At 35.6% G+C, this 17461-nt stretch overlaps 1 protein-coding gene across 1 annotated transcript; it reads right to left on the bottom strand.

Annotated features, from left to right (window-relative positions):
- Positions 1 to 617: 617 nt before the first annotated feature.
- On the bottom strand, positions 618 to 17458 carry LOC124449825 (heat shock cognate 71 kDa protein-like). The gene is made up of 5 exons (XM_047000735.1): positions 17161 to 17458; positions 2711 to 2859; positions 2511 to 2640; positions 1605 to 2429; positions 618 to 1509 (listed from the first exon to the last, which is right to left on the bottom strand). Exons 1-5 carry the CDS (start codon positions 17363 to 17365, stop codon positions 902 to 904), a joined length of 1917 nt encoding a protein of 638 aa, XP_046856691.1. The 5' UTR covers positions 17366 to 17458; the 3' UTR covers positions 618 to 901.
- Positions 17459 to 17461: the final 3 nt, after the last annotated feature.

Genomic DNA, 17461 nt, shown 5'->3' with positions numbered 1-17461 from the left:
ATAGTTTTCCTAAACGTCGAGTCGAGTCGAGTTTGTATCATCCCTGCTTGTTGATGCAGCCACATGATACATATCATTGATTTCAGTTCAGCTAGCTCTTCAGCAATAGTTTGAGTATCAGGCTGTTGTTTGCCCGCTGATATGTCTTCTATGTCATTAGTTGTTTCTTCAATGTTAGTCATACCCGCTAAATGATAAATTTTGAAATAAGGAGAATTCTAAAATACGGATATACTAACGATTTGTTACCTTTCCTCTTCTAAAAGTGTTAGGAAATTTATAATATAATCGTGTATTTGTTCCTCTTTGATCAACAAACGCGCAGTGCTCTGATCCAAAAGCGACGCGCGCGCGCTTCTCATGTGACATGTGACTCCGTAGTGACGTGGCTGATGACGTTGTAGAATTCAAATCAAACAATTAGTTTAGGGGGATTTCGGTCTTCAAATAATTGTGAAATGATTCTGAAGCAACACTAATTAAGTGTGAGTGTAAGTGGTGTTTTAGAATACGGATGTAAAAGTCACTGATGTAATAACATGGTTATTATGCTTTGTGACGAGGCATTTACTAAAATTGACAAAATCGTCAAACATTTTAAGTACAGAAACTATGCATGCTTTGTAGTTTTGAATAAAATTGTGCAAGAAATCTTAATTGTTTAATTATAATACACATGATTACTACTCGCTTTGTTTTGACAGTAAATATGCGAATATCTATAGTTTTGATTTGAATGTGAAATTATTCAATGTTCTTACATCTAGAAGAATTAATGAGTTAGCGTTTGAGAAGCAGTTGTGATCTCTAAATACGTAACAAAATTTCCAGAAAGATTCGAAAAGAAACAAACTGATGATATATACGTTGTTATTCAAACTAGTATAAATTATATTGTGTATTAAATGAAATCATCATCTTTATCAGTTGGGCCTTGTGATTCTTGATATGGAAAATCACCAGATATTTTATTAGGAAGACCATCAGGCATTCTACTAGACATGCCAACAGCACTCTCTGCATCCTGCCCTACTTTAGTGATAGCTTCATTACGGATCGTTTCCAGTTCCTTTTGTTTATCGGTATAGTCATTCTTTTTTGCATTTTCATTGGAATCTAACCAGGAGATAACTTCATCACATTTATGTAAGATTTCATAAACTGCTTGTTTTGTTTGAAAGACATAACTTTCCAAACAATTTTTAGCTTCAACACGTTCCCTTTGCTTATCATCGTCAGCCTTGTACTTCTCAGCCTCGGAAATCAATCTATCAATATCGTCCTTGCTTAGTCTTCCTTTATCGTTAGTAATGGTCATTCTACTTTCTTTGCCAGTAGTTTTTTCAACTGCACAAACATTGAGTGTGCTGTTACGATCAACGTCAAATGTGACGTCAATTTGAGGGACACCTTTTGGTAAGGGAGGAATACCCGACAGCTCAAGCTTGCCAAGTAGATTATTGTCTGCAGTCATGGCATGTTCACCCTCAAATATTTGAAAGAGTACATCTATAAACAGATAATATCAGACTCGGACTTTAGCAGAGAATTTCTATGAAATTATGCGTGCATTGCAAATTGTATACTCCTTGCAAGTAACGTACCTGACTGATTATGTGAGTAAGTAGTGAACGTCTGTATCTTCTTTGTTGGGATGGTTGTGTTTCTTGTAATTACAACTTTCATGACACCACCAGCAGTTTCAAATCCAAGGGAAAATGGAGTGACATCGATAAGCAAAAGATCTTTAACATCATCACTTATATCACCAGACAAGATGGCACCTATGACAGCAGCACCATAGGCAACACCTTCGTCAGGATTGATTGACTTGTTTAACTCTTTCCCACTAAAGAATTCTTGCAACAATTTTTGAATTTTTGGAATACGAGTTGAACCGCCAACAAGAACAATATCATGAATTTGATTCTTGTCAAGATTCTCATCCTTTAATGCTTTTTCAACAGGTTCTAGAGTAGCACGGAATTTATCTTCACAAAGTTTTTCAAAGCATGCACGGGTAATGCTGGTATAGAAATCAATGCCTTCAAATAGTGAATCAATTTCTACATTGGCTTGCGTACTGGACGACAGAGTTCTCTTGGCTCTTTCACAGTGTGTAAGTAAGCGGCTCATCGCACGCTTGTTGCTAGAAATGTCTTTCTTGTGTTTTCTTATGAATTCTTTGATAAAGTGTTCAACCATATACTGATCAAAATCTTCTCCACCTAAGTAATTGTCCCCAGCTGTTGATTTTACTTCAAAGATACCATCTTCAATAGCAAGAACCGACACATCTAATGTACCACCACCCAAGTCAAATATCATCACATTCTTTTCAGATCCAATTTTTTTATCCAAACCATAGGCAATGGCAGCTAATGTTGCTGCATTATCGATTTCAAGGACATTGAGTTTAGCAATTACACCTGCACAGTTGATGAATTTTAGACAAGTTAACAATATGAAAACAATAAATTAAATTAAACATTGACAACTATTTTCCTTACCAGCATCCTTTGTAGCCTGACGTTGTGAATCATTGAAATATGCTGGAACAGAAATTACCACATCAGTCACTTTCTTCCCAAGATAAGCTTCAGCAGTTTCCTTCATTTTTGTCAGCACCATTGATGATATCTGGCAAAAACATGTTCTTATGATAAAATTCCATTTTTAAAACACAATAAATCACTACGAGAACACTTACTTCTTCTGGGAAAAAGCGCTTCTTTTCTCCTTTATATTCTACTTCTACTTTTAGGCGAAAGCCATCCTTGATGACAGTAAAAGGCCAATGTTTCATGTCAGACAGAACTTCTGCGTTATTAAGCTTTCTGCCAATCAAACGTTTTACATCTATAAAAAAGTTTTGTGAGATGTATTAAGATCACTTGCGTGAAAATATAACACCTGATGGCGCACTGCCTTGTCTCCACGGTTATTAAGCATGTGTGAATCTAGCCCTTGAGCTCACCGATGCACTACATTTTCTAATAGCTGGAGCAGTCTATAGGTGGGTCTGGGTCGTACCACAAGAGTTTCCAAATTTTCACTAGCACAAACGTGTGTTGTACTCGTTATGTCATTGGCGTCAGTCCTTTCATAATTGGGGGACCATATTCATATATTCTGCTATGCCTGGGTAATTTCTTTTCAAAACAATTTATTTTTAAAAGGAATCAGCCTGACATAACAGAATAAATGAACATGGTCCCCCCGAATTATCGCAGGATTGACGACCATGCACGTTGTGTTCTTTTACGTAGTTTTACTTTTTGCGAGATAAGTAACGGCTAAGAAAGCTTTGGGTGCTGGCCCCATTGCTGTTTTTTTACTTCATGCAAGATACGTAACGGCAAAGAAAGCTTTGGGTGCCTGCTCCATTGCTGTTTTATATTTAATGCAAGATACACAACGGCAAAGAAAGCTTTGGGTGCTAAGTATGACATCATAAGGTGACGTCGAGTATTAATTTAATATGATGTAAATTTACTAACATAATATTTGTAATTCATAAGACACGAGAAAAAAGTAGTGTCATTCACTTTCAGTTTTTCATTTAATTCATCAATAGACTACGGTCACCAGAATAAAGTTAGAAATAGATAAATATCTGCGAAGCTAGAATAATTACTGATTACTCGACTGGACAATAAATACAAGTCAAAGGCCTCGTATAGTTCACCGGTCCGAACAAAATCTATCGATATGATTGATGTTTGTGGTCACATGCGGAGCATGCGTTGGTCAAACATTTTGACCTTTTATGTTTTAACTACGCTTATAGATTTTAGCGACGATTTTTAAAGCGAAAAGAAATTCGTTTTGCCAACAGATCAATCGAGCTCATGCTAATTTCTGTATATGACACCGGCATTGGCAATATCATATACAAGTGTGAGTTTGGGCCTTATTGTTTTGCAGTTCATATTTTTTGATTTTTTGTAAGAATGTGCTAAATAATTCGATCGCAATATATAGGCACTAGTATACAAGTCAATTTAGTTCGATTTCGAGGTATAGTCGAAAATCAAGTCCATTCTTGAGTCTATGGTCAAATCAGAGCTCGAGTTTAAGCTCGAGTCCGAGCTCGAGTTCAAATCAGAATTCAAAGGTAAATCTGAGCTTGAGTCCATAGTTCGGTATTTAGGTATCCTTTATGGTAAGCCAAACGTGACTAAAGTGTATTGAGAATACCAACTTAAGTTCGAGAATAATAAGCATATGCTCAAAATATGATCTAGCATTTGAGAAAAACAAACTATACCGGTTGAGAATTTTTAGCGATGGTCGAGAATATTTAGCGATGGTCGAGAATATTTAGCGATGGTCGAGAATATTAAGCGATGGTCGAGATTTTGATATACATAGCGAAAATCTAAAAATAAGAGGAGAATTTCAGGTTATTGTCGAGATTTATAACAGTAACAATGGTCAGCGACTTAGCAGTAAACTACTGTTACTGACGATACTTGATCAAAGTTAACTTTGAAAGAATTCAGGAATTTCTTGCAATCATGGACGAGGTTATTGAAGAACACAGAGAATTTTTTATTGGTATACAGAGATTGCTTTGCCAAAGTCTTCAAGTATTTCATAACAATAACCCAATAGGTATCGAATATTGCCAGAAATAAGTTTGAAAACTACATATCTAATGTCGAAGCAATGTTCGGGGCTGTTTCAGAGTACACAATAAGAAGCTCATCTCGTAATTCCTTTTCTGGGGCCGGTTGTATAAAAACGTAGTTAACTTTAACTATAGTTAACGCTAACTACCGTAGTTAACTCCTTAACTGTAGTAACTTAACTGCTTGACTTAACTGCGTTGCACAAAACGTAGTTTGTCCGATAGTTAAGTAACTGCGTAGTTAACTTGCGTGGAAATTGCGTGGAGTGTTGTTTACATAAAATGACATAAAGTTTAATCAATTTATGCTTGGTAATGGCGGGCAAGTGAACTATAAAATGAATTTAAAATGAAAAAAAATCTCTTGGCAAAGTAAAAATCTTAAAATATGGCAAACTATTGTCGTTTTTACGGATGTTGATGAAGCGAAAAGAAAATTTAATAAAAGATTCACGATGACATGGTAACCGGATTAAATTGTAGCATATACTTTGGACTTTTCTCAAGAAAATCGACCCTTATCTTCTGTGTAATACAGTACGATGTTGACAAATGATATGAGTCTCGGCAAGGACTGCTTTTTTTCATGTACCAATTATATATAACGGACTTGGGCAAACGAAACAATGAACTCTTCTCAAATTGATTCATATTGTGTTCTATGTGCAAGGATTTAAATAATTGAATGGCCTCGCTCTTTCAGAATTTAAAACTAGGAGATTGAGGGTAACAAAGGAAAAGGGTCGTTTCGTTTCTCTTTATAACAGCTGAGTAAAATGCTTGAAAGAAATGTGTTTGTACAGACATAAGTCACACATATTTGTAAAAGATGACAGTGATGGACTTTTTAATTATTAGAAAACATTTCTTTGAGTTGTCATAGTTAGTAGCCATGTGATCCAGCAACTGTCTTTTATCGGCTTGTGACATGTTATATTCACAGCTATACACAAAATACTTATTTGTTCTTAATTCTACCTTTCAAAAACTGAGTTATAAAAACTATTGGGTATATTTGTTAATGAGCCTTAGCTATGGAACTTTTATTCATGCCTTTGTGATTTATTAGCCTATTTTTGTCTAAAGCTTGGGAGTTCTATTTGTTTCCTACTTTTTGCATCTTGGTAAGTATTTGAATAGCTTTAAACAGCCATTGACATTATTAGAAATAGTGTATAAACGAGAAAGATATTGTTTTGCTAATCATTGAAAGAAATGTTGTTAACCAAAAAAATTAATCATTGTTTTATGACAAGACATTTGGTCACAGGTATGACTGTATGAGCAAAAGAAGACAGTCATAGACTTTTTATTGATAGACTTGTTAGCAAACATTTCTTAAAGGTCATCATAGTTACAATGTAATCTCACGACTGTTATGACATATCTTTCCTCTGTCATTAAATTGTAACAAGGGGATATAGAATAAATATTGTATTCATTTCGTCTTCATTGTCATTTCTATCCTGTTAAACTCATGCCATTTTGTTTATTATAGATTTTGAGTGTCCGCAGGTACATAGAATATTTCCTCTTAACTTATTTAATTTAAAATCTATTCTCAAAAATATTTAACCTTTTTCTTTTCAGCTACTTAATTCTCATGGTTCAGCTATCTGACTCTTGAAAATTGCTTAATGTACATTTAAAGACAATATATTGTTTTGCATTGTGATATTGATATTGCATAATGAAGTTTTTATAAAATTCATTGGTTATTGCTCTGTACTCTGTAGTTGTTTTCAAATGACTCACATCTCTTCTCTGTTACATCATAATCATGCATTCGTTGTGTAACTGTTGTCATTGGTAGATGTATTATATCATTTCAATCCAAGATGTCTTCTCTATCAATCAAAGATGAGTCCTCAAATAAAAGTAAAAAAAAACAAAACTTTAGCTCTGCAGAATACTCTCTTCTTGTTGAGCTTGTGGAGAAAAAATTGGATGCAATACGAGGGCAATTTTCAAGTAGCATAACAAATGCAAAAAAACAAGAGTTGTGGGAGAAGATAACCTCGCAAATAAACAGCTTGGGGTTTGAAAATCGCACGCCAAAGAAGTGCGTGAAAAATGGAGAAACCTGGCACAGATTGCCAAAAAAACCAATGCTGGAATAATGAGTTCGCAAAGAAAAACAGGGGGAGGTCCTGCTACAAAACCACCTTCTTTAACAACGGAGAAAATCATAAATATTTTGGGAGATGAACCTTCATTCTCAGGTATTCAAGGAGGCTTCGAGTCTGGTGGTACATTTGTAGGTAATTATGATCTTTAAAATCTCATTCTTTGAAATGCATAGAAGAATTCTTCGTAAAAGAATAAGCAGAAGCAAGATGCTACTTTGTTATTGTCTTTTGTTTACGTTTTAATACAACACAAGGGATTTTAAATTTTCCCGCCATTACGCTAAACATAACATTATAATTTATACCAACCAACCCATCCCGAAATAAAATGGCCGGCTTGAAATAACCACATATGTGTTCACGATGGAGTATTGCCAAAGTTGTTTTACAAAGAATTCGATGCCAATGGTAGAGGACCGGAAGATGAATGAATCATGACATGATCCTGGCCATCGTGCTACCACATTTATAAATTTTATATCAAGTAGGTCGTATTAATACTTGTAAGATAAATTAAGTGGATAACTTTGTAAAATTCTATTGTTATGATTATCTATTATATGATGATTATTGAAGTGTATTATATTATGGTTCTTGATATCTAGTACATTATGGTTTTGAATATTAATTAAACATGTTTAATATGTTCATATTTACCTTTGTCATCACAAATGACTTGAACATTTATGCTGTTGTATCCTTTTCTATTTACATAATTTGGCTTGTTTTGGGAAGGAGCAATTATACGTATATGTGTGCCATCAACGCAGCCAATGGCGCAGAGAAAACCCGCAAATTAAATACATCCCAGTACGAATAGCATTTTTTTCCTCATTTGTTGATGGGAAATTGATGTAGTCTGCGTGCTTAGAAGCCAATGCAAGTGCGACTTTACGCACTACTCTCGAAACAGTGGCTTTATCATAACCGTGAGTGTTGCCAATGACTTGCAAAAAGCTCCCGGACGCAAAGAAACGAAGAGCAATGACCAATTGCTCTTCGGTTGACAAGGCTTTGTTACGGTTTGTTGTTGGCCGTACATCGTTTGCAATCAATCGTGAGATATGCTGCAACGATTCTCGGCCAAATCTGTACCGTTCTCGGAGGTCATGGTCGGAAAAACCTTGCCATGGAAGATGTCGATTAAAAACTCGAGGTAAACGTTGCCGATCGATTGCATTTCGCTCAAAAATATCTATAAGACCTAAAGCCGCCATATTTAACTGTGTTTTGAAAAGTTAACTATGCTCCATAGCATAGTTAACTTTAACTACCTTTTAACTGCATTTAGCGCTAACTACTTTTTTATACAACCGACTTAATCGCGTGGTTAAATTTAACTACTTTTTAACTGCAAAAAGTGTAGTTAAAAAGTAGTTAAGAGCTTTATACAACCGGCCCCTGATGATCTTGCCATGTTGCGGGAAAAGACTTGATCACTGTGATGGAGAAGGAACTGGAGAAACTGTCGCATGCCTTTGAGACATGTCTCGAGCAAGAGCTGTCCACAAATGAAAATTCACGTGCCATTGATACGCTTACAAGTACTGGAGGTAGACCAGCTTATAATATCACAAAAGAACAAGTTGAGAAACTTCGTGATACGGGGAAGAACTGGACGAACAATGCTAGCGCTCTTGGAATTTCTACCAGAACATTACACAGGGGAAGAATCGTTTTTGGAATTAAGCAAAGCTTCTCAAATATTAGTGATGCCGACTTGGATGAAAAAGTTAGACAAATTCAGTTAACACCATACAGCGGTGAAACGAACTATCATGGGTGGTTTGAGGGGCAGAAATATTTATGTTTAACGCCCTAGAATTCGAGAAAGTCTTCAGAGGGTTGATGAAATTGGTAGAAGCATTCGGAAACGTTATGCAATCTGCAGGCGTGTCTATAATGTCAAAGGTCCTAATTATTTATGGAACAATGATTCAAACCATAAACTGATCGCACAAAGATTTGTAATCAATGGTTTCATAGATGTATCCAGCCGAATGATTGTTCACCTGCATTGTTGCATAAATATCAGAGCCGACACTGTCCTTGAATTATTTCAAGGTGGAGTGCAGAAGTTTGGCTTACCCTCTCGTGTACGAGGTGATTATGGCAGTGAGAATGTGGATGTGTCACGATTTATGATGGAAAATCGAGGCATTGACAGGGAAAGCTTCATTGCCGGAAAAAGTGTGCACAATCAAAGAATAGAACGATTATGGGCTGAAGTGAACAGAGTGATGTCAGCACTTTACAAAGACATATTTCGATTTTTAGAGAACAATGGTTTATTGAACTTCCTTAATGAAATTCATCTATTGGCATTGCATTACGTTTATACAGTGCGTATAAATGCATTATTACATGAATTTAAATCACAGTGGGATCACCATGGTCTAAGGACAGAAAATCATCAAACTCCCCCGGCTTTATTTCATTAAAAAACCTAAGCTCAGCTCTGAATGATCCTACAACAATAAACGATGATATATATGGAATTGATTATGGGGAGCCATTACCTGTTGCCACAAGAAACAATGTTATTATACTTGTTTCAAGCATTCAACTTAGCAAAAATCAGTAAGATTACCTCCAACAACAAGTTAACCCTCTTGAAGATGATGGGAATAATAGCATTGAAAATTACTTCAAGACAATTGATATTGTTGAGAGGTTTTTAGACGCAAGGATTAACGTTGACGAAGTTTAACAAATGAAACAAATGTATTTTAGTAAAATAGTGCAAGCCAAAAATAAGCTCATAGATCAAGAAGTCAACATTTTTTTCAAAACTGTCAGTTCTCTTTCTGTTTAAACAAAAGTATTTGATATTGTGAGAAATAAAAAAAAACAACTTTACACAATGTCAAATGACCGTGATGTGCTTTCTCTCATTATGCTTCTAAACTTTTCTTTCACTTCTGCAAGGCATTCATAGGTTGTTGGTAGCTCTATGTTTGGCCCATATGTGTGGGCAATTGGCCGTCGTGAAAAAAAATGAAGGGTTATAAATGTAATTTCAATTGAATTACATGTCAATACAACACCACCAGTTTAAAAATGCAGAATACTTTCAAGAGCCTTCTTTTCCAATGATTTTACATATCTTTTTAGGAAATCCAAGCTCTGCCGTTCAGCATCAGTACTCACACTAGCAATAAAAGGCTTTTTAATCTTTATGGCTGTTGGGCGTTTTTCTTCATATAACTGTGCAGCTTGCTGTGATATCGCAAAGATGGAGTTTGCATCATTCTGAAGAGTTTTTGAAATTGGTGACCAACAATTTGTGATGTATCTGGGCTTTTGAATGAGTTCCTGGTGTGTAGGTTCAAGTACGATGGAGGCAATGTTTTCCTTAGTGGGGGCTTTATAGCACTTACTGGATGACAAAAACTGCAGTAGGTCTTCATCGTTAGGATCTTATTCACGACTCTGCACTTTTTCTAGAATCTTTTGATCGTCTGCTGGCACGTAACAACGATATTCTTGCAGTAGAGATTCTTTGCCTAGACTTTCCTCACCAAACAAGCAGCAAAGAATGAAGAATTGTGACAGCTGCACAGGAAAATATTCGGCTTTTGACATCCAAACACTAAAACTCTGGCAATTGTTTGCCATTCTAGTTTTTGAAGATCATGTCGAATGTGTGGCGTTTTCTCAGTTCCCCTTGCACTAAGTGATATAAAGAATTCATGCCAAAAATTTGTCAGAACATTGCGCAGCACACCTGCACCTTCTCCTTTTTCTGGGTAGCCATTTGCATTTATAACTGTGATGTTCAACCTGTGCTTAAGAATTTCTGGATCTTTGAAAACATCAATAATATCATGGCGAATCATTGAGCGGTGCACAATTACTTCTTTGAATTTAGGATGATTTTGGAACATGAAATTGTTGTTGTCCGACCAAGAACAGCAAAACCCTACAGGAATATCTAAATAAAGTTCAGCCAATATTTTCATGCTATTGTCCCATTGTCCTAATTTGTTTGTCTTGTGAAATGCGGAATTATATATTTAATATGCTTACTTTATGATGTCACGTCAGTTTCGTGGATGGAAACTAATGCCGACCTTGGCCCACACAAGAAGAAGCATGTTTTGTCCGTTTTGCGGAAAGGTGTAGCTCGAATTTTATGCTTTTTGCGCAAATTGTGGCGAAAAAATCGAACTGGACTGCAAGGTTTATCAGAGAAAGGGCTTTATGAAAAGGAACGTGTTCCGGTTACTTTAAGTTATTTTAAAAAAAAGAAAAGGAGATGAAAGAGCGAAGCACTTCAGACCATCGACTAGTGGCAGTGGCTATAAAGGGTTACAAAACCTGAGGAAAAGCAAGAAAGCATAACTACCCAGGAGTCCCTTTCTAGCATTGTCAAGAAATTGTCAAAAGATAAGATAAAAATTGATCAACTCTTAGGATCAATATATGTTTTTCACTTTGTGCCCAATTCATTCAACTTATTAATAAAATTGTATGCAAATTTTTTGAACCTTATTTGATATTTTTATCACAAGATGTTGGGCTTTAATGTGTTAAATCAAGCCATAAATTTTAATTTGACCAGAATGGTCTAAGATATGAATATTACAGTTGTTATAGAAAATTAACTATGTCTTAAAATTGAATATGACAGTTTCATCTTTAAAACATCATTATACAGTTCAAAGTTGAGATTAAAATATGTTCAAAAACCCATTTATGGTGTTCAGTAGTGCTCATCTAACATGTGTGAATTGCTTCCATCTTCACCAAGTTCATTGTTTTTCAAATTAAACAATTGAAATTCTTTTTGTTTTTACCCCTGTAAAAGGAGTGAAATGTGGGGAAACTCAACTCTGAACAATTTTGTCACATTTAAAAATTTTGTTATCCGCATTTGGAACCACCTTTGCATGGTTATATCACCAAAAACTCATTAGTTCTTGATTGAAACAAGATTGAAGAATGTTTTAGTGATCTATTAAACATTGTTATTTATACCAATTTTCAAAATTCCTTTTTTCTGCTGTCACATTAGTCAAGACTGTGTCACGTTAGATTGAAAAAAATAAAGACTGTTTCCCCGCAAGTAGGGAAAAGTGGGGAAGAAGTGAGGGGTTAGGGTTGATGTCAGGCTAGCAAATTTAAAATGAAATTTAAGTTATCAACTTGTTCAAAGTTATCCTTTTATGCTTTTATTGGTATCCTGAGCCTGCGAACAAAGAATTTAATTAAAAAAATTCACGACCTTTTTCAGGTAAGAAGGAGAAATGTGTGGGAAGATGCTAAAATCGAAATAAGGAAGTGCTCAAGTGAGGATCTAAACAGCATGATCAAAGTTCAGTTCGTAGGAGAGCCTGCGGTTAACGAAGGCGGGCCGAGAAACAAATTTTTCTCATTTATCCCCAGTGAAGTATCTAAATCCTGCATGTTTGTTGGTGAGGATAACAGAAAAAGCTTCAACAATGACATTCTTGTGCTACAACAAAGAAGCTTTTACACTTATGGTCAGTTATGTTATGTTGGAATTTTGCAAGGCTCTGCTTCTTCTTGCTTTTTGTCTCCCAGTATTGTAGATTACATTTTAATTGGTGAAATTGATCTGGTAAAATCAACATGCATTAGTGACATACCCAATCAAAAGGTGAAGCATAAACTTTAAGAGTTGAAAAAAATGAAAGATCCAGATGCCTTCGCCAAAGCTGCTTCTTTTGACTTTTCATTTCGGTTTAGCCACTCGTATCGTTTGAAGAAAACGATCTGCTTTTTCGAGCTATTGTGTTGCATTATAACCTGTTATCTTCCTTATTTGAAATAAATCAGTTCGTTGAAGGGTTGAATATCCATGGCTTCATCGATTATCTACGCTAATATCCTCACCAAGCGCGCGCATTGTTTTTGTTCAATGATAACAAACTTACGGCTGAAAAATTGGACGAACATTTTCAACCGGTATTCTCATCTAGGGGGAGCAATAGACGTATAAATCAGGAGACTGTGTCATTAAACTTTACAAGATACTTAGAAGATGTGGAATCTGGAGAAATTTCTTGTACTATCATTGATCTGGAAGCAGAAGAATTGCCTGAAATGGTTGTTACATTGCCCATTGTGCTGCATTTAGTTACCGGGAGTACAAGATTGCCAGCAATTGGTTTTTACCAGCCACCGTCCATCGCATTCGAGCATGATACTGCAGGAAGAAAGCTGTATGTTCATACTTGTTCTAACATTCTTTGCCTGCCAGTGAATGACATTCTTTTGAATTATGACAGTTTCAAAACTGAGTTCACATCCAGTTTAGCTAAATCTGCAGGTTTTGGAAATGTGTGACAGTCTATCAGATAGTTTTGACAATGAAATGAATGTAACATCGTATTAAATTTACATTCATAAACGCACAGACATGAGTCAAATGTTGTTTAGTTACTAATGTTAACTTTTTTAATTGTTTTTGGAACAATTTTATATACAAAGTTACAAAATTTATATTTGTTGATAATATTTAGAGCATACGAAGATAAAGACTCATTTTGCAAAAGTGGTGTGATTAGAAAATTACAGTATACTGTATAATTGTGCAAATGGCTTTTTCATACTGCTATTTTATATTTTTACATGTAGATGTAGTTGTGAATTGCACCATGATGGTTATTAATTAAAGGTGGTAGTTGATTTAAAATGAAAGCAACAATTTATTTTATAGTCTTAACAAGTTTGTATGTTAAAATGTGTGGTATAGCCTGCGATATATTTGAAAAAAACTACATAATTTTAACCAAATATAACTGTGCTTTTTAAGTATGAATTTATTCTGCTAACGTTACCAAATAATGAAAATAAATCAAGAGCTTCACGCCAGTCATTTGGAGTTGAAAAACCTCGAAGATTACACACATATTCAAAATATTCTTGGTGATCCGTATTTCCAGCATTGCAACAAGTTGAAAATTTAAATAAAGAAATGACTTCATTCAACTCATTTTTATGGACAGGCTGCAGTTGATCGACAGTGCCTACAAGTTCTGGAAGAAAATATAATTCATCAGGCTTCAAAGCAACAGCGTCATGCCTGGATGGTCGGATTTGATGGGTATTCCAGTGTAATCTGACAAAATCCAAGTCACGCTGAATGACTTCATGGAAGCAAAACCAAGCACATTGCAAGTGATATACATTTGCATCCAAAAATATTCTCCTGTCACGTAGATCTTTGAAAAGATTTATCCGCCAAGAGGTACGAGACCTTTTTAGATGAGACCACCAGCATTCAATGCGCTGATTGCCTTTTACGTGCCAACATTTGTTTGACCCAGTAAACTTGTACTCCCGCTTCTTTAGCCGATATCGTTTCCGTTCTTCAGTTCCGCCTGGATCAAGTGCTTTTAAAATTCTTTGAACCATGTCTCTAGGTACGCTCAATCCATGCTTAAGCCGTAGGTTATGCCACATGCTTCTATAGCCTAATACACAACTTGGACCATCCAACTCAAGTTGTATTAATTTAGCTATTTCCTCATCGCTAACGTCATTGGCTGTTTTTCTTTTCAGACCATATTCTTTCAACCGTTGCTTCGTTTTGAAAGTGCAATACTAATTCCATGATATTTTTCCATGGAGCACAATTTTTTTTCATATTCGTATCCGGAATGATAGTAAAATTCCATGACATCTTGTTCCTTTTTACAGCTTTCTTCTTTGTTATCGTTCACTTGCCAGCCACAAAACGGGCAAAAATTGCAAGTTTCAAGAAGTTTGTTAAAACAAGACGAGCAAAACATTGGACAAAGTTAAAAAAATAAAACGATGAATAAACAGTATGTTGGATGACATAGTTCTCAAACATAGGAGTTCTCCAATGTGATTATAGGTGACCGCACAAACGCGGGTAAGACTGGGACGAATATGTAGTGAGTATTTTGAAATGTGTAGCGAGTATTTTGAAATGTGTAGTGAGTATTTTGAAATGTGTAGTGAGTATTTTGAAATGTGTAGAATGATTTTGAGTGATGTTTCCTTATTCTTTGTTATGTTTTTTAAGTTATTTTTCTGGTGAACCATACCGGCCACAGTACAAACGTGATAAAAGTGTATCGAGGATACCAACTTAAGTTCGAGAATATCAACCATATGCTCAAAATATGATCTAGTATTTGAGAAAAACAAACTATACGGGTTGAGAACTTCAAGCGATGGTCGAGCACATTAAGCTATGGGTCGAGATTTTGATCTACATAGCGAGAATCTAAAAGTAAGACGAGAATTTTAGGTTTTTGTCGAGATTTATTACAGTAACAATAGTCAAAGACTTAGCAGTAAACTTCATGATTGATTTCATATTTGTAAATCGAATTGATTATTCTGAAATAACTAAAATGGCGGAAAAAAGAAATACAAACATTGTAGATCGAATTCTGGAAAATTTAAACGAACTTTATTCAAAAATTTCGCCTCAAACAAGTGCTGAAACAGAGGCTGAAGTAAGTCACATTTTTAATTCTAATACAGCTAGACGGCTGTCTACATCAGTTGTACCAACTACGAACACTACCGAACGAAATGCGCCGAGGAGGAGTTTTGTCACGAGGCGAAATTTAAATACACAGCGCCCGTCTGCTTTTAATCGAAGACAGATTAGGGAATCTAAAAGAAGACCTGGTGCTATAGATAATAGACCATTCTTACGCGACCTTATTTTGCTGGGAGGACCGAATGCTTCTGTCGTTCCTCGTCAAGGAGCACGCCTTGCTCTGATGGAACATGGTCACATGAACTCAGGCTGCAGATTGACCGGGGCAATGAACGCTGAGCAAGTCGCAAGCAAATGTATTTGCAGTGGCTTTCGACACATGTCCGCTCTTTGATGGGAAAAATTTGAGCATATGAATTTGCGTTCGCCAGGTCGCGTACTTGTCAGTGGCGGATCTAGAGTATGTCAAATCCGTCGCGCGAATGATGTTTGAAATTCAAAAATTAATTATTCTTACTTTATTATCGCATTTACTTCGTGATAAAAATCCAGTTTTATTTATTATTCAAAACTAATGACTAATGCAATGAATATCTCGTTGGTAACCAGATCAGTTGAATTTGAATTGACCTGGAATAACCGACTGATAAGCGGTGTGGCTTGACGGGTTCGACTGATAAAGCAGTCTTTGAACGCCAAAAACGCTTATTTCATTGGTCAATGGCCAGATCAGTGGACAGTCTGGAATGGTCTCGACCGATAAGAGTGGTGGCCGGACCGATAAGGGAGTCCAATTGCTATTTTACAATTTGTTCATTTGAATTTCTTTTTTATTGTGATTGGTTTGACCGATTTCAACTGATAGCCTTCTGAGCTAACATAATCAAGCGTTGTGTCTGGAATGCGAGATAGATCATCACATTGTGATTCACTTTAGCGTGGTTTATAAAATCTGTTTCACTGCATTTATTTGGAAAATCGTTTACAAACTAGAATGTTAAATATTGATATTTATACTGCTGTTCAGACTGCAATTTCGCAAGAGAATGGATAAATATCTGAATGAATTGAAATTGCGTTTGAATGAGGAATATTGTGCGGCGACTAAAATGTCGAGAGAGAAATTCTTATCATTGCTTTTGAAAGGCGAAACATCATTGAGCAGAGAGTTCTCAGCCGAAATTTACATCCCCAAAATCGTACGTAAGCAACACGAGGACAAAGGAAATGTATGCATGGCCTTAAGGTATCCAACCATCAATATCAATTTATTCAACTATGAGATGTGGTTTATGTCTATTGACTGTTGTATAAATTTTATTGAAGCAGATTTTATTTTGTGCAGTGTATACTCCATCGTGCTTTTTAGAAATTTTGAAATGTGTAGTGAGTATTTTGAAACGTGTAGTGAGTATTTTGGAATGTGTAGTGAGTATTTTGAAATGTGTAGTGAGTATTTTGAAATGTGTAGTGAGTATTTTGAAATGTGTAGTGAGTATTTTGAAATGTGTAGCGAGTATTTTGAAATGTGTAGTTAGTATTTTGAAATGTGTAGCGAACATTTTGAAATGTGTAGTGAGTATTTTGAAATGTGTAGCGAGTATTTTGAAATGTGTAGTGAGTATTTTGAAATGTGTAGCGAGTATTTTGAAATGTGTAGTTAGTATTTTGAAATGTGTAGTGAGTATTTTGAAATGTGTAGTGAGTATTTTGAAATGTGTAGTGAGTATTTTAAAATGTGTAGTTTGATTTTGAGCGATGTCTTCTTATTCTTTGTTGTGTTTTTTAAATTATTTTTCTTGTGACCGGTAACGGCCACCGTACGCCACCGTACGTTTGGCTTGCCATGATCTTAAAATAAACGAAGCAGCTCTTAAAAAGCATAACTACCCATGAAATTACTAAAACAATTCATACTACAAACAAATAATTAAAGTAAATGATCTTACTAAAAACTGTGTTGGTAGGATTCATGGCTACTTGGTTCTTAGCAGCATCGCCGATCAGACGTCCATATTCAGTAAAGGCAACATAACTTGGCGTTGTTCGGTTTCCTTGATCGTTGGCAATGATTTCAACCCTTCCATGTTGAAACACACCAGCACATGAGTACGTAGTACCCAAGTCAATACCTACAGCTGGACTTTTAGCCATATTTTTGCAGTATTTCACCCGTTTCACCAATTCTAAAACGCTTGAAGCATTAGTTATAATATTTAGAGTGCGTTACGAAGCGTTAATAAAATGTAT

The sequence above is a fragment of the Xenia sp. Carnegie-2017 genome, unplaced genomic scaffold (assembly GCF_021976095.1).
Source record: "Xenia sp. Carnegie-2017 unplaced genomic scaffold, XeniaSp_v1 HiC_scaffold_23, whole genome shotgun sequence".
NCBI classification, from domain to species: Eukaryota; Metazoa; Cnidaria; class Anthozoa; order Malacalcyonacea; family Xeniidae; genus Xenia; species Xenia sp. Carnegie-2017.
This window is presented reverse-complemented; position numbering and strand designations above follow the sequence as displayed.